General features: G+C 37.5%; 1 protein-coding gene across 6 annotated transcripts in view; it reads right to left on the bottom strand.

The window, feature by feature from the left end:
- MGMT (O-6-methylguanine-DNA methyltransferase) overlaps positions 1-24,467 on the bottom strand; it is a 308,081-nt gene that overhangs the window by 220,440 nt on the left and 63,174 nt on the right. For all 6 annotated transcript variants that reach the window (XM_067533423.1, XM_067533425.1, XM_067533421.1 and 3 more), the window contains one exon: positions 16,793-16,932. In XM_067533423.1, coding sequence (XP_067389524.1) covers positions 16,793-16,932 — 140 coding nt within the window. The remainder of the gene's footprint in view (positions 1-16,792; positions 16,933-24,467) is intronic.

Raw genomic sequence — 24,467 nt, 5'->3', positions numbered from 1 at the left:
GTGCTGAAAACCTTTTGTTAATTACTGTTTGATATGGAGAAGCTTTCATTTAATGGTGGAAACAATAGAAGGAAACTTGATACACATAGTAAGCCACATGGCTGACCATTTACTATATACTATTATTACCAGAATCTCTGCAATGGCCTTCCATTTTTTGATACTGTAGTTATAAAATGTAAAGTAAATAAATGTATATGTAAACATTTTCTCTATTTGTTTTAAAATGCTGAATGAACAGTGGCATCATGCAACTGTACTTCTAATTATGCCAAAGTCATCAAGAGCCCAGGATACATGCCTTTTTATGTCAAACAAAATATATCAAAAGTCAAGAGATATATTATAATAATTAAAACCATATTTTAAAACAATACTGTATATAACTAATTTAGGGTCAAATCCTAGTCCCACTGACATAAAATCATTGCCATTGATGTTAATAGGACTAAGATTTGGTCCTATGTAAATTAGACAGTATGTTTATAGGTCTAAGCATCAGAAATATTTAGGTAACTTGAACCACTAGTTCAACTGAATTTGTTTCAAGGCTAAAATGAAGCTGAATGGGTGTGAAAGGCTGAGACCTTAAGAAAAACCTCAAGGTGTTCCCTGCTCATGGTGAACAGTAAATATCTTATAGCATTCTTTACAAGAGTGGGAGTTTTCCTTGCTGTACTGGCCACAATTTCATTTCTCCACAGCGCTATGCAGCATGCTGTGTATTTGTTGGTTGCTGCCCTCTATCTCACAGGTGGCTTCATTTCAGTAATGTTATGTGTACTGTATGTACAGTGTAGTTCAGCACCTGCTGATTTTGAGAGATGAAAGATGCAATATAAGACTGTATGTCCAACAAGATCAGTAATTTCCAATTAATCCTTGTGTATTTTTTTCAGGATAACTGTGTGTTGCAACTAACCTTATTGGAAAGTAACATCAGACTTTTATTTTCAGTAAGTGATACATTTACCTCACTTTATTTGAACATAACAATGATGCTTATTAATACATTTTTTTATTCTAGGAAATTGTGCCAGACTCCCAAAGAAAAAATCCTTGACCAAAATATCAAAGGATATTAAATTGAGAAGTGATCTACTGATGCAAATCATTAAATCTATTTGCATTTGCTTACTGAACCCTATCACAGAAATTAAACTACATAGAGTGGGAAAAAGAGCTGGTTGTGCATGGTTAAAAGGAGACATCTTGGAGGATCCAAGCTCTATGTCATTAATTTTCCCACTTTCCCTCATTAACAAGTAAAATGTTTTTACTGCTTGAAAAGTTTTAATAAATAGGAAAAAGCAGGGCCACTGACATAAGTTTTTAATGTAATATACAAGAGCTTTTAATATTTTTACATACATTAATGAAAAAGCTAAAAATGTAAAAAAAAAAAAAAAAAAGGTTACATTTCTGAAGAAAAAAGCAAAAGAAATAATATTTGAACAATTATGGGATAGGTTTCAGGATTTTAACCCTTTCATTTCTGGCACTTACCATGTTGTGATTGATCAATTAACACGCAACTGAAAACAACAACACTACATGGGTGGATCTAATTCACAAGCATCTAAGTACAAATATATCCTCACATTCGGTCCATTTATTATAAAGCACTATGGCATATATCTTAACATGAAGTCAATACACTTGCTATATAGAAATGTTAATACACACAAGCTTCACTGTTCTTGGAGTAGTTACCGTTAATTCTTACACAGGTTGTACGTAAACTTTACAAGTTGTACTGAAAACCTATGGCTCACACATGGTGTATCAAATCAGCAGCTGCTACAAAATTAAACAAATCTCAATGGGCTTCTACAAATTCAGTTCCTGACAAAACAATCCTGACAAAACACTTTTCTCCACTTTGTTATAAGATTGAACAGAAAGAGTTATAATCTTCTGTAAAAGATTTCCATCTTCGTTGCAACAGAAATCATAGCTTTCTGGAAATCTAAGAGGCATAGGCTCTTGAACCAACTGATCTTCCTTGAATTTTACTAAGAGTTAATCTCAAAAGTTTTGACAGATTGGGTAAGCATTCAAACCTTTTGATGTTTACCTGAACCTTTTTAGGCTCATTCATCCCTGTATTACAACACCAATTATCACTAATCTCATACCCTGCTTTGAATTGACTTTAATGATTTATCTGAAAGGAAGAACCATGGAAAAGTAGGAACTATTGGGGAGCTCTAAGTAAAAGCAGAGCAAATAAGATGCACAAGCAAGGCCATTTTTTTCCACCCACCAAACTCCTGCTGCTGATTGGCCCATCCTGTGACTATCAACTCTGCACAGAGAGCCCAAAGTCATGGGTGGGCTCAAAGCAGTCAGCTATATTGTTTGAGCCTGACAGCAGTGCTGTATTTCTTGGGAGGCCATACAAAACCTAGCAGGGTTCAACAGCAGATGTACATCTTAAGGTTTTACATATCTCCCTTTACTATAGTAAAGTGCTCAATGTTAAGTGCTCAATGATCTCCAGAGAGACTCTCATAGTGTAGTCTTCAGCAATAAAAGTGTTCTTTTGTGTGGAAGTCAATTCTCCCACTGGACATGGCGGTCTGAGAGAGGCAAGAGGTGCAGTTTGCCCTGAGGCCCCTATTTTAGAGGGACCCCAATCTCTCTGTGAAGAGGCTTTGTGACATAGTGTGCGGGGTTGCAAAGTCACTCACTGAAATTTAGATCAGCAACCCCTCTGTCATGATGAAGGGGTGAATGGGCCAAATCCAAGTAGCACTGCAACCCCATGTGCCAGGTTGCAGCATCCAGAACAGGGAACTGGGCCCAGCCCCACATGACTGGAGCCCCTTCACCTCAATGGTATATTTTTGGAAGGGTGAGGAGCCTCAATTTCAAGTTTTGCCCTGTGCCCCCAAAAACCTGTGTGCAGTCCTACCACTGAAAGTGGTAGCAATCAGGTGGCTTGTCTAGGGGTTTCCATGATGCCTATGTTCCACAGTCTACTGCATACTCCTGAAACAGCTCTGAACTTTTAGTACATGACAAGTGCACTTTGTGCCACAGGTACTGGGGAAGCCCCAGGAAGAAAGCTACTAAAAATGCTGAGCTGCAGGAGGTAAGAATATTGACTATTCCTGCCAGAAGATAGAGATGTGTAACCCTTATAACTGTGCAACCCCTTTCCTGTCTCATCCAGAGAGGATGTAGTATGGGAGGAGAAATTGGGCTACATTAATATGCCACAAGAATGAGGAACAGAGTGCTCCCTCTAATAAGGCCTGCAATAGATGGTAGTGGTATATTGCAGGGCATTGGTGATAAGAGAGAGAGATTCTTTCCTGAAGGGTTTGGTTTGAGCATAGACCAAGTTTTATGCTGGTTCTCATTTCGCTTAAACTATTATTTGAATCCTTATTAAAGATCTATTCCTTCTATACTGGAAAACACATCAACTTTGCTCTATTTTTGAGTGGGCACCTACATAAGTTATATCACATACTATAGTCCATGATTGTTTTTTCCAACCTAAAATATCATAGCTGTAAAATGCAAGTACTTGTTTGTCATAACATTTCTTGGTTTGAAGTCATAACCAAGTATTTGTCTGTATGTTTATAAACATGTACAGCTTTTTGTGCTAGTAAAGCTGTTTGCTCTTATACAGATATTTTTTTTTAAATTCTACTTCTGTGACAATGTGAAATGCTATTTTAAGAGTTTAATATTTAATTGGAGACAAATATTTTTAGTACCAAAATTACTGTTTTAAATTTCAAATTTAGGATTTTTCATATATCCTTCAAAGGCTTCTACTTCCAATTTAAGGATAAGAACACAATTGTAAAAACTTGTGATGAGTGGCCTCTATCTGACTCTAGTAGTGTTGCCTTTATGGCTTATGGATGGTCATGCAACCGAGCTGTTGTAATATAGAAAAAGATAGCACACCAAAAAAATTCATGGCATTGATTATAATGGAGTTAAACAGGATTTAACATCAGTTTAAATGAGAGCAAAATGTGGCTTTCAGCAAATATGCAAAATAAAGCTATTTGCCATCCACACAAGTCAGCACAACTTATCTTGAAAATCATTTCAACAACATAGGAAGCAAAATGTAGTTGAGACAGACTGTATTTGTACCATGTGGAAGCCCTTAATAGGGTCTGTAAACTTTCTACAGGCTTTTTGGGTTAATTTTGTTTAAGTTTTTGAAATGTTATTACCAATAAAAAGTTTTCTTATCTAGATGTAGGTATAAACAATCCTATTGCATCTCCACAAGAAACCATGAAGAGAAAAACTAGCCCAGTTTATTTTTAATAAAAGGAGGTCTATGCTATATAATAACTCTTCCTGCCACATCCATTGAATCTACTGAAATAAAGATTGATACCTGGATATTTAATCTAGACACTTCTAGCAGAGGAGGCAATATTTCTTTTCTTTAACAAAATCTCTTTTTTTAATTTTTTTTTCTTTTAGTATTTGTAATAATTTGAGGAAAAAGTAAAGGCATCATCTTCCTATCCACCCATTAGAAATCTGCATGTTTTAATTTCTGATATGAAAAGACAGAAATGCCAAGGATATATATATTGAATAATCTGGTGCCACAAGCTAAAAGATATTCTGATAGAAAAGCTTTAGAAAGATGTATGATATACCACTGCTACATACTCCTTTTGGTTATTGTTCTACACAGATACCTAGAGTGTGTTTTCACATCTTCAGTACTTAGTCACAAAACAGATTTATATATTGAGATTATGAAGGGTTGAAAAATGTATATTTAAAGAGACTAAGTGTTTAAAGCTTACCCTAACCCATTTATTGTTAGTATTCTCCCATATACTCTCCATCTGCCTCCCTTTCTTGGTAACATTACTATAGAACATTTAGTTCCAATAGAACAATGGAATAATGGAATCCTTTTAAAAAAATTAAAAAGTCGATCTGAATTAGCTAGCAGAACAGTGCTCTATGAGCTTCAGTTATAGTAACATACAAGGAAGCATTTTCAGATGCTGGAAGGAGTACCATCGTCAACTTCGTAATCCACCAAAAAAAAATGTCAGAAGTTTATTCACAAACTTGTAACCCCAACTCATCAGCACACTGGGTTTCCACTGTCCCACCTGACTAGATTTGTCTTTGAAGACATCTTTGGAACAAACTGAATGCTTGCTTCACTAGCTAAAGGTTTAACTGCTGTTCATTCAAGTGCTGAAATCTCCCCAGTGTCAAAAACAAGGAGATTTGGAGTGATAGAGCTTTCTAAATGCTTCATCTATGCTAACCAGCTAGGGAAGGTAAGATGACTTTCTGGAGAAAGGCACAGGATAAGAAGCTTTAAAAGTAATAACATGGATTCCATCAGGAACAGGCATAACTGGAAGATTTATAATCCCTTGGCTGTTTTTCTTAAACACAATGCAACTATTCAACTTTGCCAGTGGGCTACTAAAAATAAAAACAAATATCACCCCAAAAGAACCACTGAACCTTCAAAAATACTACTTTGGTGCTTTTGAGAATGAATTACTGCAGAAGCATGAAACAACACATGGTTACTCTTAAAGAATCTTAGATAGTATCTGGGAGACAATTTTGCCTAGTGGATACAGCGCTGGACTGGGACACAAGAGACCTCTACCACTTACCTGCTCTGTGATCTTGGACAAGACATTTCCCTTCTCCGTGCCTCAATCTTCCCAACTGCAAATTGGGGATAATGTTACTGACCCCCTTTATAAAGCATTTTGAGATCTACTGATGAAAGGTACTACATCAGAGTTATTATTATAGTATTATTCCAGAATCATGTGAAGTTAGTCTTACATTAACCAAATGAAGTACAGAATATGAAAACCTTTTAACTTTATGCTAACCGATCTGAAATCCATTGTGAATGACTTTTTTCAAGTTAGCGTGTATACTGAATAAACAAGAAACAACAGGGAAATTGCAACACAAATGTACTTTGATCATCTGACAACTGGAGTTTATTTTCAGTCATTTAGTACTCTTCATGATATACTAGTAAACGCTCTGTTGTGTACTTCATAAAAATAATGTCGTATTTGGGCCTGATCCTGTCCCACTCAGGGCAATATTTTAGCACTGACTTTTGTGGCAGCAGGAGCAGATCCTTACAGAAGAAAGACTTTAATATAGTACTATGGTATAAATCTTAGCTCAGAAGTGGAGAGACCTTACTAGGGTTTGTGGCTTTTAGAGGGTGTATGCATTAACGTTAGCGTGAACTAGTGAGGTTCAAGTGTGTTTTTGTGAAAACAATGGATGTAGTTAAAAGGTCAACAGTTATTTGCCTTACACAGATGACTGAAATACATCTGACGAAGTGGGTTACAGCCTGCAGCTTATGCCTGCAGAAATTAAATTTGTTAGTCTTTAAAGTGCAACAGGACTCTCGTTCTTTTTTGCTATGTTTAAAACCGGAAGTAACCATAGAAAATGTGTGGTATCTATAGGAAAACAGTGACATTTTATGGCAATGACTACTTATGCATATACATACACAATGGGTAAATTAAAAGTAGACATTTAAGTTTTGAATGTAAACTATGGTATCTATGGTATGATTTCCACTGTAAGTGTACATCAGGACTGTATATGTACAGCTAGTATACCATCCAATCACTTTCCTCCTAAATAATTTTAAGTACCAAAGATCTTTCTGCTTCTATACCTGCTTAATTTATTTTTCCAAACTGGCAAATTTAAATGATATATTTTCCTTCCGGAATCTAGTAGATCTCGCTGACTGATTTCACCAGGTATTAGTATTAACAATGATGTGTGAGAAATGTACCAATAGCAAAATCTCACCACATCACAGGACAAATATTATTATTATACGAAGTACTGCACACAGATAAGCTGCCGCATCCTCAAGATGTAAGAAATAAATACTGTGGTTTGTGTGTTATCAAGTATAATTACAGAAACAATTTATACATAAATCAGACAAACATATACTTACACACACACAAAACAAACCTACAAGCATCACTAATAGCTCACCTACAAACTGACTTTTTATACTCCTTATAAGCTGGAATTCTGAAGTTTGGTATTCATTGATTATGGACCACTCCATGCAGGACAAATCTCAAACATGAACTTTCCATCTAACATTAGCAGAAAGCTATCAAGTCATTTTTCAATCATTCAAGTGCCCTTAAATTCATAAAGGGCTATATGGCCTCCAATTTGGAGAAAACAAGGTTATCTAAGGTAACTAGGTTGAGATTATAACTAGTATTCTGAGTACCAAATGTTGATAGTCACAGACTGGTATTAACATTATATGTATAACTATGTATACATACATATCTATATGTACATACATATACGGTACAGTCAACATGTTTACAAAATACATTTGAGAATCTACAGTATGCTGAATGAGGCGTTTAGTAAACAAGTTTTATTATTTTAGTAATGTATTTATTATACTCTTGTATGGCAAGGTTTTGAATTAGCAGAAGTTCAGGGCATAAAGTAACATTTCAGCTTGAAGTAGATAACTGATTAGATGGTAATTATGTAGGAATAAAATTGTAATTGTAACCCTGTAGCTTAATTCATAGCTTTTAATTGTAATTGTAACCCTGTAGATTAATTCATATCTTTTAATTCATACCCTTATTTGTGTCAACCTCTATATGGTTATTATTGATATCATGTAACATTTGAACTTCTCTCAGTCATACTCCATATTGTGAATGTAAAACCCCATTTTGACCTATGTACTCCATCTTGTGTAAAAACCCCATTTTGACCCTATGTACTCCATCTTGTGTCAAACCCTTTCTAAACCTTTAGATGAATAAGATAGTTATCTGAACAAGGTATGAATGGAGGGTGTATGTGTGTGTGAGTCAGACCCAAACTGCCAGCTTGTCCTGATGAAGTTGTCCTGATGAAGTGTGAAGTCCATCCTAGGCTGAAGAGTGTGAACATAGCCCCAAAAAGCAAAGAAGGATCCACCCCAGAAAAACTTAATCAAACTTAATCAAAGACATCAAAGAACAAGCTGAAAGTCACGTCTGCTATTGTACCAGCAATCAAGGGTCACAGAGAAGCGACGTGACACAGCAGAACTGAAAAACCTATAAAAGACTGGGTGAGATTTCAAGGCTTTGGGGGAAAAACAGCGTTCTACATATCATCTAAAGAAGAGCGTCGGTGCGCGCCCGACAAGGACCCTGCTCTCCTCGTGCCCAGCTTCCCTGGCCAGGTAGCTGCCACGAGCCACGAATTCCAGCAACGAACCCTAGCTACGATCTCAAGCCACAATCAGGACTGGTAGCTATATATATAACTATAGAACGCTTTCTGGTATGTTTGGGCGCGTGTATGTGTGTGTGTGTGTGTGTGTGTGTGTGTATGTGTAGGTTTAAGTTAGTTATTATTTTAGTTTCTGTCAATAAATGCAGCATACTGCCTTTTCCCCTTGAAAAAGTCCCGAGTGCTTAATTTTGCACAACAATTATGGAGCCAATATTACATAAAGTTGTGTGGAACCTTTACAAGGAAACTCAAAACTAGGTGAAATTCAGAGTTCTACAGACCATTACAAAGTCCAAATTCAAATCAGGTTCATCAAAAGATTTGATAAAGATAATAAATCAGGGCCTAGTTTTCAATTTACCTGAGACAACTGATGACTTTAGGTGAAAACAAGGTCCACACGGTGGTTTCATGTAGATTAATTCCAAAACCAGGCCAAACTTGGCAGGTTTATGCTTTATTTTGCTTTAAGTTCTTGGACTCATTCATCCTCAGATATCTAAGTGAAACTTAGGATGTGTGAAGCTTCATGAACATCAAAAATGTGTTCTCACCTGTCCCTGCAAACGCAAGTCTCAGAGACTGGTACAGCTGGTACTGAAGCAGATTTATTAGCCTGGATGGAAAAAAATGTGTATGGTTCAACAAGTTTGTGAACTAAGGGTTCACAAAAGTTTTCAGAACAAGCAAATGTATTCATTCAAAATAATTAGTCTATTTAGATAAGCTAACCATGGAATATTCAAAATAAATTGGAGAAAACAAATGTATTCAAAAATGAAATTCATCACTGTTAAAGAAAAATATCAACCACATGAAGTTAAGAAATCATAGTTGACACCTTGAAGAAAAAACTGGTTGTCTAATTTTCTAAGATGATGTCAATGAGTTACAGGTGCTCAGCACCTTGAAGGGTGAGGGGGAATTAAAACAGGGATATATTATAAAAAAAAGAGTACAATACGCTGAAACATGTAGAAACTATGTGGTGTTTCTAGGTAGCATAAAACAATTATTACAGCCCAGCACAAAAATCTGCTAAAGGATCAGTTCCTGAAAATTTTACACAAGTAAGAGTTTAGTTGATTCAATGGGAGTTATGCACATGTAAACTCTGCAGGACTGGATCAAAAATGGCAACTTTTTGAGCCTGCTTAATTATTACAATGATGCCTCACGGATTTGGGAATGACTCCAGGAAGTGTGTGGCTAGATACGTTACAGAAGGGGCAAGCTAGGTCTCTTACATAAATCAACAGATAATAGCATGAAGTTGAACAGGGGAATATAGAATGTGACCGATACACTGTACTTACCTAAAGCTAAACTGGAAGGCTGAACAACAGAGCTTAAGATCATTAACCTATTATATTCAGTGTAAGCAACTTTAAAAAAAATAAGAACTATACTTAACAGAAAATCAGTTCCTCTTTCACTTTCCAGACATGGCCTGAGTTCAGTGGTTCTTGGCTTTCTCCTGCAACAACTCTTGACATAGTATTATGAATATTTCCAGAACTGTGGGAAATGTAGCTCCCTGTCTAAGATGGTCAGGTGTTGCATGAAAAAACACAGAACTCTGAAGTTTAGTCGTGGCAAGTGAAACTTAATAGATTCTTTTAAATTCATCTTTAATGCAGGAAAGACAAATCATGTTGTACTGTCACCAAAAGCCACCTTTTCAAGATTGGCCACTAATGTTAGAAGCACCAATTTTTCTTTGTCCATTTGACAAACTGTTTTTCAAATGTGCTGACTCCTAAGAGTTACCATTGAGTTCACCTGGAGTAATCTTGTTACAATTTTGAAAGTTTTGGCTGATGCTTCTAGAATACATCACCTACAATGACTCAAGAAATACTATCCTATGAAAAATTATGCCTTGCCTTATTGAAGTCTTCCCCCTGCCAATTTATGAACTAAAATATTATTTGCTAGTATACAGTAATTTTACAGGGGGGTTGGAATGAGGAGGGGGGAGTACTCTTCCAAACTCTGATCCTCAGAATAAGCTCCATCCATGAGTGTCAGCAAAATGAGACTTCTCTAAATAGATTGTGCAGATTTCCAGAGGATTGTATATGCTTGGTTCTCCCTTGCTGGGTTTTGAATATGCCTATGGACTGTGCTAGGATTCTAGCCCTTGGCTGCTTCTTGGACTCCTTATTGGAGAAAAAAATAAGTGATGGTACTCTCCGAAATGCCACCCACTTGTGGCATAGAAATGAAACTTTACTCACAATAAGTTGTGTGGTGCAAGGAATGAAATAGCTAACAATGCTGACATTTAAATCATCATCATCATCACTGAGTATCTGATTTAATACTTGGCAGATGAATGGAACAATTCATACTTCTCAGACCTACCATTCCAGGCTGTCAGCAGATTCGCATAAACCTCTTGGCATTGGTTAAACACTGTTGACATTATTTGCATCCATAATGGCTTAGAAAATTTCTTTAACCAAAAAAAAATAAAAAAAAATAAAAAAAGGGGGGGGGGGCAAGCTGAGATTTTGGAGTACAAAATAGGAATTAGAGAGATTCTGGTATGCCAGACTGCCAAATACTGATCCACTCAGACATTTTTGTGATCACAAAAATTAACTTTTTATATTACCATTTCACCTATACCAGACTTCTCCTGCAGATTAGAAATGCAGGGATTGCTAAACTGGATCATTCCCATGGTTTTTGACTTTATTAATATTAAACCTACTACTGCCCTGGCTTTGGTTCTCAGGAATGTACATGCATTCTGAACAGTCCCTCCGTCCTCTCTGCTCAGCTCAGGATTCATGTTAATTCTGACAGCACATACTGTCCTCATCCAGAGCCCCAGACAGAGAGGAATCTACATACACACATCTCTTACTCACACACTCAAAAGCCATCATGGAACCATTTCTCTACTCCAACCACTGCAGATGCCTTTCCGTGGGACTGACATCTGCGCTGACATAGGTAGAGTGGGCTAGCTTGGGGCAGGACACAAAACATACATCATTCCTTTGCCAGGCCCATGAAAATTCTCCTGGGAAGACACAGTCCCAGACTCCCTGGGGGTCCCAGTGGCTTACATAGCCAAAGAGAATCTCAGCCAGCGGGTGAAAGAGTGCACTGGGTCCAGATCTAATGTGGAGAAACACGGCCGCTGAGGGTATGTCTACACTAAAATCAGGAAGTGTGACTGCAGCTTGTGTAGATACATCCGAGCTAACTTTTATCTAAGACTGATACATGGACTAGGGCTAGTCCTGCCCACCTGAGACCCTTGGAACATACAAGTGGGCCACTGCCCATGCTGCCACAGCTTCACTGCTACTGTTACTTAGGCTAGCTTTGATCTAACTAGATATGTCTATTGAGCTGCAATCACAACTCCGAGTGCAGTTTAGACATACCTCTCAGTCTGCCACATTTGTCAATGGGTCCTGCGTCTTTTACACAAGGGGGAAATTCCCCTCCTTCTCCACATTATCTTGTTGAGGCAAAAAGACTCCAGAATATGATACTTTCAGTGTTCTTTTCCCATGGAAAGCCTGGAGAGAGGATAATCTAGAAAAATGTTACAAGCTTACAAATAATAGGACAAGTCACAATACAGTGTGATATGTACTTGCATACCATAAGCACAGCCAAGTTTGCCACCTTGGAACTAAGGGGGGGAGGGGTGGATCACCTGGCAAAGAAGCTATGAATTTATCTCATTGTAGCACTCACATTCCTAACCCATTCAGAAACACCCCCCCCCCACCACCACCACACACAAACAAACCCACCTTGGGCCAAATTCTGCCTACCTTACTGACACCAGTAGTACCTTGGTGAGTACAGGCATAAAAGATTTGACACCTTGAATTACTTTTTAATTTTTTTTTTATGTAAAATGTATTAATCTTTTTTAAATGTAACAAAAATTAATAAAAATGGCATAACATCTTTTTATGGTTCTAGTCCTTTGTCCTGTGGTGTGTGTTAAAATACTAGCATAGTCTGGAACTCTAGTCAACCAATCAGATTGTAGGGTTTTTATTTTCCATTTTATATACACAATCGCAAATGAGTAGTAATGAATGCCACATTATTAATGACTCAGAAGACTCAGCATGTAGGACCATATTTTCCAATCACATACTGGCAGCTTTTTCACACCGTAAGTTTACTTCATGGCATATTATATTGCTTTCTTTTATTTTACTAAAATCCAACAGCTGCAACCTTAATACATTGCATTTACAAATTTGCAGGCTACATAACCAGCAGTGCATGTTAAATGATCTAGTAGTTGGGCATCCCTTGAAAAATTTTCAAGGAAAGAACAAGGGAATTCCATTAATAATTTTTGTTATTAACACAGGAAAACGTTGTCTCCCTTCTTTGCCCCCCTTACTACTAAGCTGAAAGTCTATCCCATCTTGTTTCTAATGTACATTCTGCTGTAAATATTTAGCATAGGGAATTATGAGCAAAGTTTTTGTTATTGTTAATGGAAGTCACAAGTGCAACTCTCTATTAACTACAGTGAAAATATACCTTTCCAGTTCAGGAACAGGAAGGTGAGAAACATCAGAAACAGACAGTCATCACAGATACAGAATGCAACAAATAGAAACCAAAACAATAACAAAGTAATTTCTCCATTTTATCAGGTTGTTAAAGACAGATTTATAAAAACAAATACCAGTAAATCCCAAACCAAATTGGCAACAGGTTTTCCTAAAGAAACAAGTGAATAGAATTGAACACTTGTATACTGCACACAAGGGGGCTTTGCCCCCCCCAGAAAAAGAGCAATCACACAAAAAAAGAGTCAGTACTCTATAATAAAAATTGCTAAATATTAAAAAGGAAATAAGGCAACTAAGCTAGCTGATACTGCTACAAAGAATTATATATTGCATTTATTTTCTCTTTTTTTATCTGGAAGGAATGTTCTTCATTTTAAACTAAATGTATGAATTGTAACTATGCAGGTGCAGTAGAAAGACACCATTTCATTAAATAAAAAACAGCTTTATTCTACATGTAATTTCTGTTCCATTTTACAAATATGAAATAGATGTATTTCAGCTAACTTCAGTAATACCCTAGTTGTGTTTATTAAAAACGTATAGTGCTCCAGAAACATGTGTTCTGTATACTTAAAACTCTGCACCACACTGTATTGCTAAAATTTTCTCTGAAAAGTGTATTACACACGTACAATGTATGATTTTCAAGCACTAATAACTTTGGATTTAGAAATAACTATTTCTACAGATATGTCAATCTGCTCATCCTGACAGAAGACTTTGGATCCAATTATTATACAGACACCAGTTTTGTATCAGAGCTATTCCACTGAATTCAACAGAATCTCTCCATAACTTCATGCTTAGTTTGACGTAAACAAGCATAATTTCAGCTAACCATATAGGTTTTTTTTAAATTGACAAGCACTTGAAAACAGAAACTCAAATAAAAATGACCTCCTCCTCCACAATCAAAACCATTTATTATACTGTATACAATGACCTCTGATCCCTGTAAATCCAGAACACTTTCAACAGTCTTAAAAAACCCTAACATTTAGCTCTGTTTCACTTACAGATAGACTTCTTGCAAACTTATTGAGAACTTGACTTTACTTTGTTGTTTCTCTTTTAATCTCCATTTTCGTCTTTGTCCTTAAATTTTACTATGAAGCACCGCAAAATAGGCTGTAATCTCAGGTGATTAATTGCATAGCATTTTACAAGCTGTAAAACAGAGCAAGATCCCCACATACAAATTGTGCCATTGCATAGGCATTCTTAACAGATTTTCTAAACTACCAGATTGGTCTGACAGACTGCAAGTCCTCAGTATTTATATATTTCAAAGGTTTACTTATTTTTGTTGTAAAAAAGCTAAAATCTATATTGATTGTAACATGCAACTCTACATGAAAAATCTCAACGACTGTGGAGTAGAATACCAATATTTATTACCACACTTGGGTTCATTATGGTTCTCTCTGACAGCGGTCCATTAAAATCAATTTTTATGTTTCTTATGTATTTTTTTTCATCTAATGCTCTTGCCATTGTGTTTATTAGCCAGTTAAGAGAAACACTGGGCACTGTTGTTTTGTTTTTATTTTGTTCTGTCAAAAATAATGAGACCAGAGACTTTAACAACTGTTCACTATCAATGAGTGGAAGAGATTAAATGTTACATTTCAGCACAAGCATTTAAAGATAGCTTTAAAATTTTTAGATCTTTACCATTAGGAAAATATATTCAAGTCCCTCCTCCTTCCCAGCCCTGCTCCCCAACTATTTTTTATTTTATTTTTATTTTAAAATAAGAGGTTATTTAGAGGATATAACCCTACGAAATTTTGCTTGCCATTTTTTGTCCACCAGAGCCACTAGTATGTGAGCTAAACCCCCTGTAGAAAAATAATTGATATAGTTCTTTCAATCTGAAAATCTTAAAGTACTTCATAAAAAGTGCTAATTACTGAAGCTTCACAACACTTTTATGAGATACGGAAGCTTTCTTAATCCCTATTTTACACATGAGAAATCTAAAGCACAGAGATAAAGTGATCTGTCCAACATCACAAAGGAAATCAGAGAATTGGGAAGACAACTCAGATCTTCTGACTTCCAGCTCTTTTCTTCAGTCACAAGATTACTCTTCCCCAACTAGTAGGACCATGTAGTGACTGAACAAAAGGAAATACATTAATGTGTAACAGCGGAGGAATCGATCAAATCCGCACAGGAGAAGTTAGTCACCATATAAAGTAGAAATATTTAAAAAAAACAAATACACACACTACAGCATTTTGGGATCATAGTCTTGGTACCTTATATTGAAGTTACGTCTTATAGACTGGTTCATGGTCATTATAATCTGCTTTGCGTTCCATATAAATTCAATATTAAAAAAAGCGCACAAGGAAACTGGAATGCTTATTCCTAGGTCAGAGAAGATAGTTCAAACTTGGCAAAACAGCAACATTGATAAACATCTTTGGGGGTTGTTTGCATTAGAGACAAACAAATGTATTCTGGTTTCAATTATATAGCATATATATTGTGCATACATATTACATATTAATATTTACATAAATAGAAAAATGTAAAAGGATAATACAAATTGCAAAAACAAAATGGAAAGAACATGCAAATCAAAAGAGTATTTCAAAATTGAAAGAAATACAGAGAAAGATAAAACAATGAAGTTAGGAAGAGAAAAAACTGAACCAGACCCAGTCACATCAGGAAGACAGACACCACAAATATATAGATGAAAGCAAAGGCTGCAAAATTTAATTGACTGTACTATTCGGCAATAATGATTCCATGCTGCAAGACACAGGATACCAACAAACTTTCTCCAGTCCTGTGCTGGATTTACCTAGGAAGTGACTCCAATAGCTGTAGGAAACCTGCTCTGGACCCCAATCAAAGCTATTACAAACATGCAAAACAAGTCAAGCATTCAAAAGATATAATATGTTAGAATTAAAATTGCCTATGCAAATCTAATTCTTTGTGCATATGTATTATGATTTGTATAATTTTGTTGCAGAGCCTTTGTTACATGGCCACATACTATTTTTCCCCCACATGGATGGTCAACAAAGTTTTAACCTAGGACTTGGAGTCACATACTGAGTTTACCATTTGAGCTAAAAGAGTAACTGGTAGTAGTAGTAGTAGTATGTTATTATCTTCTATATGGACCAGCTCCTTGAAAAGGACCCAACATGCACTTTGCAATTGGATTACAGTAATAAAATGCTGGGTGTCAGGATTCCTGAGTTCTATTCCCAGCTCTGAGATAGCTACATGGTCCGAGATGGGACAGTGGTCTAGTCTGTGAATATAGCAGCAGCACATTTGTCGTGTGAGGCAGCACTGTTAAGGGGATAAGACTTAGGCATGTCATATTGAAGACCTGGTGTTATTCCCAGGTAAGGGGATAATACCTCATTCAGTAATATGGACCGTGTACTGAAGAAATACTAACAGCTATCTGTTGAAGAGGTGAGCCTAGATGTCATCATCTACTGGATTACAGGCCAGTATTTTGTGAAGAGTCCCTCTCTGTATCCGTTTCTCTCCAATCCTTTTTTATGTTTTACTTCTAAGAGACAAGCCCTTTCAATTTTTAAGCTTCACTGTTTTTCCAAAGATAGTAGTAAAGGCTGAGAAGAAACTGCCAATGTAATTTAAATAAGTGCTCAAAATTTTAGACTTTGCTTGAGATAGCATTAAAAGGTACGACAGACATCCAGAGGTAAACATGGATGGGGTAGTAAATCAATTTATTGGAGCTGCCACTCCTTCAGGGTTAACTCAAGGCTGATTTTTATTTTAAAAACAGAAAATATTGTATTTTCAAATATAATGCTAATATAAATAATTATGCATATTTACCTTTTACCAGTGATTTGAATCTGAGCATTCAGCACCACGTACTTATACACAAAATCAACAGGACACAAACTTACCTGTTCTGTGGCACAGCATTTTTCTTAAGTTGTATTTCATGTACACCTGTTCCACATCCAGATATTTCAATTCTTCCCACAGGGCTGTTCAGCACTACATGCATCTTCTTACAGTGAGTTTTTCCATCTTTTAAAGCAACCTGTTCACAAGAGAATAATAAAATTGTAAAATGTGTGTATATTTTCCCCAAGGAGCCTGCATCTCAACATCTGTAACTTTAAGCATATTTTGTGGAGTTTTGCAAAATAAGAATTTCTTTGAGAACTTAAGAAGAGAAAAGTCTCAGTAAGCAAAAACAAGAATACTTAAATTCAGTCAAATTATATGCTGTATTTTTGTCACTCATCCTACACCTGAGTAACATGATCCATTTGGTCTGTTATGAGAAGTCAACATTAAAGAGCATCTACATTAAAGTCATAAAAAAATGTTCAGTAACTAAGCACTGACCTCCTCAAAATAATCACATGTATTAGCTGTTTTATGGTTGGTTAGTGAACAGCTAAAGAAAAAGGTTTTTTACATTGATTTCAGAGAGATTATTATGACAATAAAGCATATTCACTGGTTTACAGTAGCAATACTATGTGAATAATAACTGCAGAAGCATATATGAAATAGCTGTGCTGGAAAATCAATCATTGCTTAGTAAAGGACACACGTTTTTTATTCCTATCATTAACAGTCAACTTTTTATGGCTACCAATAGAGTGTACTTGTAAATAGATGCCAAACATTTCACAGTTTTCTGCAGGACCAACAACATTATGCATTCTCTAAGTCATGTTCATCTTTGTTCAGTTACAAAAATATTTTTAATCAACAGGTATTTAGAGTGTACTATTTACATGTTAGTGTTTAACTCATTAGAAATAAGTACTATATTATTGTGCATTATTATTAATTATTTTGTAGTGTGGTGGCACCTAAAAGCCCAAATTATAGGACCCTATTATGGTATGCACTGTACATACGCAAAACAAAAAGATGATCTCAGCCTCAAACCGCTTACAACCTAAGTTTGACAAAAATAAGGTAAGAATAAGATTGACAAGAAATAACAGGTACATACAACAGACAGGAGAAACATGAAGAAACACTGATCAGAGTGATTAGCATTGGGCTTTACTGTGCCTTGTTTCAAACTCTTAAACCAGCAATGAGAGAAAAGTGCAGATACTTAGAAAACAGTGAAGCTAAAAAGGACTAAAGTAATAGTGGATACCGCAATTTATTGGCAAGAATAAACATATATATATATATATATATATATATATATATATATATATATGAATATGCTTGGATGGACACACACATACACACATGTACGTTACTTTGGCCTGCACACACAGAGGAATGGATACATCTAAACTCCATTCATACTTCATTGGTCAAGTCCCTGAAAATCATGAGGTTGCCTTAAAAATCCTCATTTAAAAAACCCTGAGGTTCTTTTTATTTGACTTGTGATATTTGAACATCTGATGTTCACATGTCCAACCTTTGCTGTGCAACTATGAGAGATACAACTCCCTTTTATTTTTTAATGAAAGCTGAGATTCTCATGTAATTACAGAACTCACAGTGGTTTTCTTAAAACCCCAACTCTTTATTGCAAGATTTGGCAACACGGGACGTGTCCCTATCACATTTTCCCCATCAACACAGGGAGCATTGTGGAATGAAGCTCTGCTCTGCTATACGTATACTCCACTGGCAAAGGATCCAATAAGGACCATAAGCCAGTGAAGGAAGTTAGAGTTGCCTTTCAACACCCCTAAACCATGCCAGGACCAGGGCTGGCACCAAGATTTAGGGAGCCAGAACTAGTTCCCTGCCACATTCTCCTCTTGCATGTGCCAAGCACAATCATGATGAAGAGAAAACCTGTCCCACAAAATTCAGTTTGAGGCACCTTATTCACAAAATATGTTGAAAAGCTGAAGACACTTTACAAAACACTAAAATTGAAAAAACAGGCAAGGAGCAGGGGGAACTGACTTCTGAAGGAGATTACAAAAATGCAGGTATCTGGAATAACGACTAAGGAGAGGCAAGAGGACACAGCTCTCCACAAATAGTTGAAGTACACAACCGATACACTTATTGTTGTAAAATTCAAGCAAGGTGACATAACAAAGAGGTAAGAAAAGTAAAACTTTCAACTAAGTGTCAGGAAAAATATCGTAAAAGTCAAGTTTACTAGACTGTGGAATAGTCATTCAAGGGAAATGGTGAAAGCCCCAGTGTTTGAATTGTTTAAAATTGAACAATACAAAACAATTATTTATTATTTTTACAGCATCTAATGTGTGGTAGATGACATAGGAAGGAGTCCTATGCTGCATCAGGATGATTAGATTTACTAAAAGATGTTTTACATTTCTAATATTAATTATATTACGATTTTCTAATATACTATAGTGCAAATAATCCATGGCTTTTGTTATTTTTCCTAATCTTGTTAATCCATCAACAACATAGGTGACATTAGATATTATTCTATTTCTTGGCTAAACACATAAAAATTAAAAAAAACCACACCTTGACCAAAAGTCTGCACTCGTATTTAATGAAAAAGCAGACTTCAGTATACCTGTATCTGTAGTTATATGGCAAGAGAGCAATGACCAATTAAACTGTGGAAAGAAAATAAATCAGAGGAATAAATTCTCTTAAATTCTGGCTCCAACTGTAGTAGTAAGAATTCTAGTTTGGAATCAACCTATAGTTCACATAACTGGATTTCATAGTGATTACAACAGCCAATATTTTGAATACTTAAATGATTAAATAGATGTGTGGCATACCCTTAAGGGCTTTTCTCTTGGCTTCATGCTTTATGACAATTATGAGGCCAATGCAGTATGTCCAGTGTCTGATGAAAACGGCATTCACATACTGATCTCCTGCCTGGCAGAAAGGCTCAGCCTGACCCTAGAACGAGTTTCTCTTAAAATAGGGAGATGGTTGATTTTAATTGGGTGCTGGAAAGAAATTGATTTTCATGGCTATTTAGAGATCAATTGAAAAATGAAGTAAATTTTGAATCATCCTCCCTTTCAACATGAATAAGTATTTAAATAATAATGTCTTGAATTAATTCCATGGTGAAGGTTTGTATTCCCATGCCAAAACAGCAAGAGTAGAAATTCCAGGAGTTTGTTCTGTTACAGCACCAGAATATCCTGATTTACACTTCCATGTGGTAAGATTAAGAAGTTGACAACTGTTAGATTCAATTTGTTCATTCTCCCCACCCCTTCTTCTAGTACCTGCTTTTCCCATCCATGACTGAAACCACAACATTCAAGATCAGTTAGCATATCATTTAGCTTCTTCCTTCCACTTTTCTTGCTCCTAGTTAGATATTCGTTTCCGCTCACTGGTATATCACTGTTTTTTGTTATAGGCCCAGAGTGTATTAAAAATGCTCCTGCCTTGTCCTGTTATTTCAACAATGAGTATGTAAAGTTGAAAACAGTTTAACAAAGTTTTGATTATAAAAATTAAAGCTACATGTTATAAATCTAAAACAAAGATTTCACTGAATTTTAATAAGTGTCTGACAAGACAGGTATCGTCATCTGATCATTACAAAATAAAGAACTCAAGGTCATGCCAAGGGGCTCATCAGAAACATGGTGCTAACATCAGAGGATGCTCTCATGATGTTAACCTGCAAATCACTATAGGAAAAAAAAATACGGTTGAAGTTGGTTAACATTTCCATTATGCACCCTAATTTCAGGTGTTTAACACTTAGAAATAATATATTTCTGAATGAAAAATGTTAGCCTAATATCAAATTTGGGCAAAAACATGAACAAAATGAGTTCTTTTGCTTTAGCTAGAAAAGTGTCAGTCTCATTCCAGAAATCAACATTTTGTTCTCAGTATTTAGAAACAAGATTTGAGTCAGATCTTTAGGTGCAGCTGAGCAGTGATATTCCCCATCCTTCTACCTCTGATCCCTGAGGCTGCTTGGTCTAACCCCAGTACAACTTGGAGTAACTCTAAGGCTTCTCCAAGTTAAGCAGCCTTATAAGAGCTCACAAGGGGCCATTTCACTGGTAGAGGTTGCTGATGTAAAGCATATGCAGACGTGTGCTCTCCCACTCCCAAAGTGGGTGCAGCTGGTATGGAGCTGGCTATATAAAATTTATCCTTCAAGGATTCTCTCTGCTCTCCACCTCTGGTCAGGAAATCCCCAAATGGACAGCACAATCCCTTAAGACACCACAAAAGGAAACTCCAGGCTTGAGGATCCGGCTCTGTTTAAACAAAAAACAAATATTTTTTTTTTCAAAACTGCCTAAGCAATTTAGGAGCCTGAATCAATAGAAAAAAAATCAGAGATTTGTACACTTTTGAAAATGGCACTTCGGTGTTTTTGAAAATTATACGTAAGGGACTTGTATTTAGTACATGTATTTACTCCACAAATTAAAATGCAAATCCGATATTAAAACAATCTAAGAACTATGGTCACATTTTAATGCAGTGGTAATAATTAGTCTGAGTTGTACTTTAAACTACATATTTTCCTCAGTGCACAGCCTGACTAAGCAGACTACAAAGTAGGCAAGATCTGCAAAGGAAGAATTCCTCCGTCAGGCCAATGAGTTATAGGAGTTAAGACTGAAATATAGGCTTGGTCTACACTGGAAATGGAGGTCGACGTAACGCTGCCTACTTCAGCCTCCTAAACTATGTATCTCCACTGGCACATAAGTTCCGTCAATTTAAAGTATGGTAAAAGTCAACCTAATAAAAATCACCTCTGCAAGTGGCATAGTGCTGAATTCGAATTCCATGGGTCGAATTTGCGTCAGTGTAGAGCGCAATGTAAATCAATGCCATTGACCTCTGGGAAGTATCCCATGATGCCTCATTGTGACCACTCTGGACATTCACGTTCTTCTGTAATGTGGCCACGTAAACAGGAAATAGCTCCTCCCCACAAGCCCCAGGAAACTTTGAATTTCCTTTTCTGGTTTAGACAGCGTGGAGAGAGCTTTGTAGCTGACTGCACGGCCCAAACACGCTTCAGCTTGGAGTTGACCAGAGGTCTTGGATCTTATCAGTCTGTGGGGAGAAGAGTCTGTTCTGGCTCAGCTGAGCCAGCAAAAGAAATTTAGATATCTACGAGAAGATATCTCGCAATATGTCGGAGAAGGGGCACAACAGGGATACATTGCAGTGCCAGTTAAGATTGAAGAGCTGAGGCAGGCTTATCAGAAAACTAGGGAAGCTAACGGTCATTCTGGCTCCTTGCCCAAAACATGCTGCTTTTACGAGGAGCTGAATGCAATTCTCAGCGATAACTCCCCCATTGTACCACCACGCAACACAGATACCGCTGAAGTATCCCAGTCCAGGACGAATGAAGAGGACTCTGTGGACGAGGAGGATGAGAATGAGAAGAACAGGGTGCAGAAGAGGAAGGTATCCGTTCTTCCTGAGAGCCAGGACCTGTTCGTTACTCCAGAGCACTCCAGCCACACACAAGACAGCGGGACTGATCGAGATGCCGAGGAAGGCACATCTGGTGAGTGTGTGTGGCAAATCTTTTTTTTGTGGTTATGTCCCCAGTCCCGCTTCTTAAAAGGAGTTTGTGTTTTTGAGGGGAGGATCTTACTGGGTGATGGCAAACTTCAGTGGAGGGTTACTCCTGGAACAGACTATTTATGTGCAGAGGTATGCTCTTGGAATCCTCTGTGAATATTTCAAGGAAATAATCTGTTAATCTTTGCAGAAGTTTTCTGGGGAAGGCAGCCTTATTTCTTCCACCACGGTAGGATACTTTTCCCCACCACTCTGCTATTAAATGAGTGGGCATCATCGTGGAACAAAGCACAGCAGCATCAGGGTCAGGCCTGTACCCCAATGCTTGCAGCAAACCTTCCTTTTCCACCTGCATTAGCCTCAGCAGACTGATATCATACATGGTCACCTAAAGAAGGTGGTGCAAGTTTAAAGTACCCGACCAATACAGTCACTCCATTTTATTCCTCTGCCATGGATGGAGTCCCTGGGCGCCTCCCCAAGACTATTCCTAGTCCTACTATTGTTGCAATGGGCATTATGGGGCAGGACACTGGTTGCCCTATGCTTTCTGCCGCTACAATTCACCTGCAGTGTCCTCTAATCTGTTCTGCCCACCTCCTCCGAAACCGGTCTTTGGCATATTACAGGGGAGTCCGGTGATCCCTCTCCTTGCTCAAGTATGGATTGTGGATTTTACTGCTAATGAAGTCTAACTATAACAGATGCAAAGGCCCCTTACTTACCATGTCTGTAAAGCCAGTCCAACCCTTCCGAGATGTACAGAATGGAATGCGGGTCTGGCTTAGCCTTGTGAACATGAAGGGGAGTACTTTTTACATTGTAACATTTCCTTTACTACTTTGGGTCAGCTAACAATGGCAACTCTGTGCTTTGCTTATCTTAGACACCTCAGCCTTTGGCCCCCCTTGCCGAACTCCAGCTAAAAGACTTTCCCAGATTAGGAAAAAAAAAACAACACGGGATGACATGTTCAGCGAGCTAATGAATGCCTTCTTGGAGGCTGACAGAGCTCAAACCCTGGAGGATGTCCTTGTCTGAAAAACTAGACATGGACATGGAACACAGAAGATCTGCACAGGAGCAGGAGCGTGATACACAACAGATGTTGCGTATTATGAGGGATCAGTCCGACATGCTGAGGTGTCTGGTAGAGCTCCAGGAAGAGCAGCAGCAGGACAGACTCCTGCTGCAGCCCCTCCAAAACGCTCCACCGCCTACCACTTTGTTATCAGCCCCAACCCTCAAGCAGTCTAGGAGGAGACTGAGCAGGGTGCAGTACGTGCTGCACTCCACATTGGTGGAGGTGAGCAGAAGGATGAGATGGCCCCTTTAAGAACTGCACGCAGCCACTGTTGCCTGCACAGTGACACTTTACAATGTTGTTATCCTCCTTTCCCCCATTAAAACGGGTCACAAATAAAAGTTTGTAGCATTAAAAAACATCTGTCTTTATTCATTCAGAGCTTGGGAGGGGAAAATAGGGAGGGGGCCACTGGTACAGGTGTGGGGGATGGTAAATAAAGGCACAGCAATGACATACATTACTGCAGTTCATTGCAAAACCAGTTTTTCAATGCTTCCTGAAGCCGAAGCACTCCACGGTTGCCTCTGAGCATAGCGCTGCAATGTGGCTGCTCCAAATTTGCAGCCAGCCTATCAGCCTCCATGGACCAACCCTGGAGGAACTTTTCCCCCTTTGTTTCACACAAATTATGGAGCACACAGCATGTAGTTATAACTGATGGGATGTTCCTTTCAGTGATATCAAGCCTAAAAGCCAGATTGAGATATCTGCTTGCTAAACAGCCAAATGCACATCCCATCACCATTCTGCACTTGCTGAGCCAGTTATTGAAACCTTCCTTCTCGCTGTACAGGTGCCTGGTGTAGGGCTCCATTAGCCAAGACAGCATGGGGTAGCAGGATCCCCCAGGATCACTAATGGCATTACCACATCCCAAATGTTTATTTTTTGGTTAGGGAAGAAAGTGCCCACCTGCATCTTATTGAACAGACCAGAGTTCCTAAAGATGAGTATGTCATGCACCTCTCCAGACCACCACAGATTGATGTCGGTGAAACGTCCCCTGTGATCCACAAGGG

The sequence above is a fragment of the Emydura macquarii genome, unplaced genomic scaffold, assembly GCF_026122565.2.
Source record: "Emydura macquarii macquarii isolate MOO-44397 ecotype Brisbane River unplaced genomic scaffold, CSIRO-AGI_Emac_v2 contig_3343, whole genome shotgun sequence".
NCBI classification, from domain to species: Eukaryota; Metazoa; Chordata; order Testudines; family Chelidae; genus Emydura; species Emydura macquarii.
This window is presented reverse-complemented; position numbering and strand designations above follow the sequence as displayed.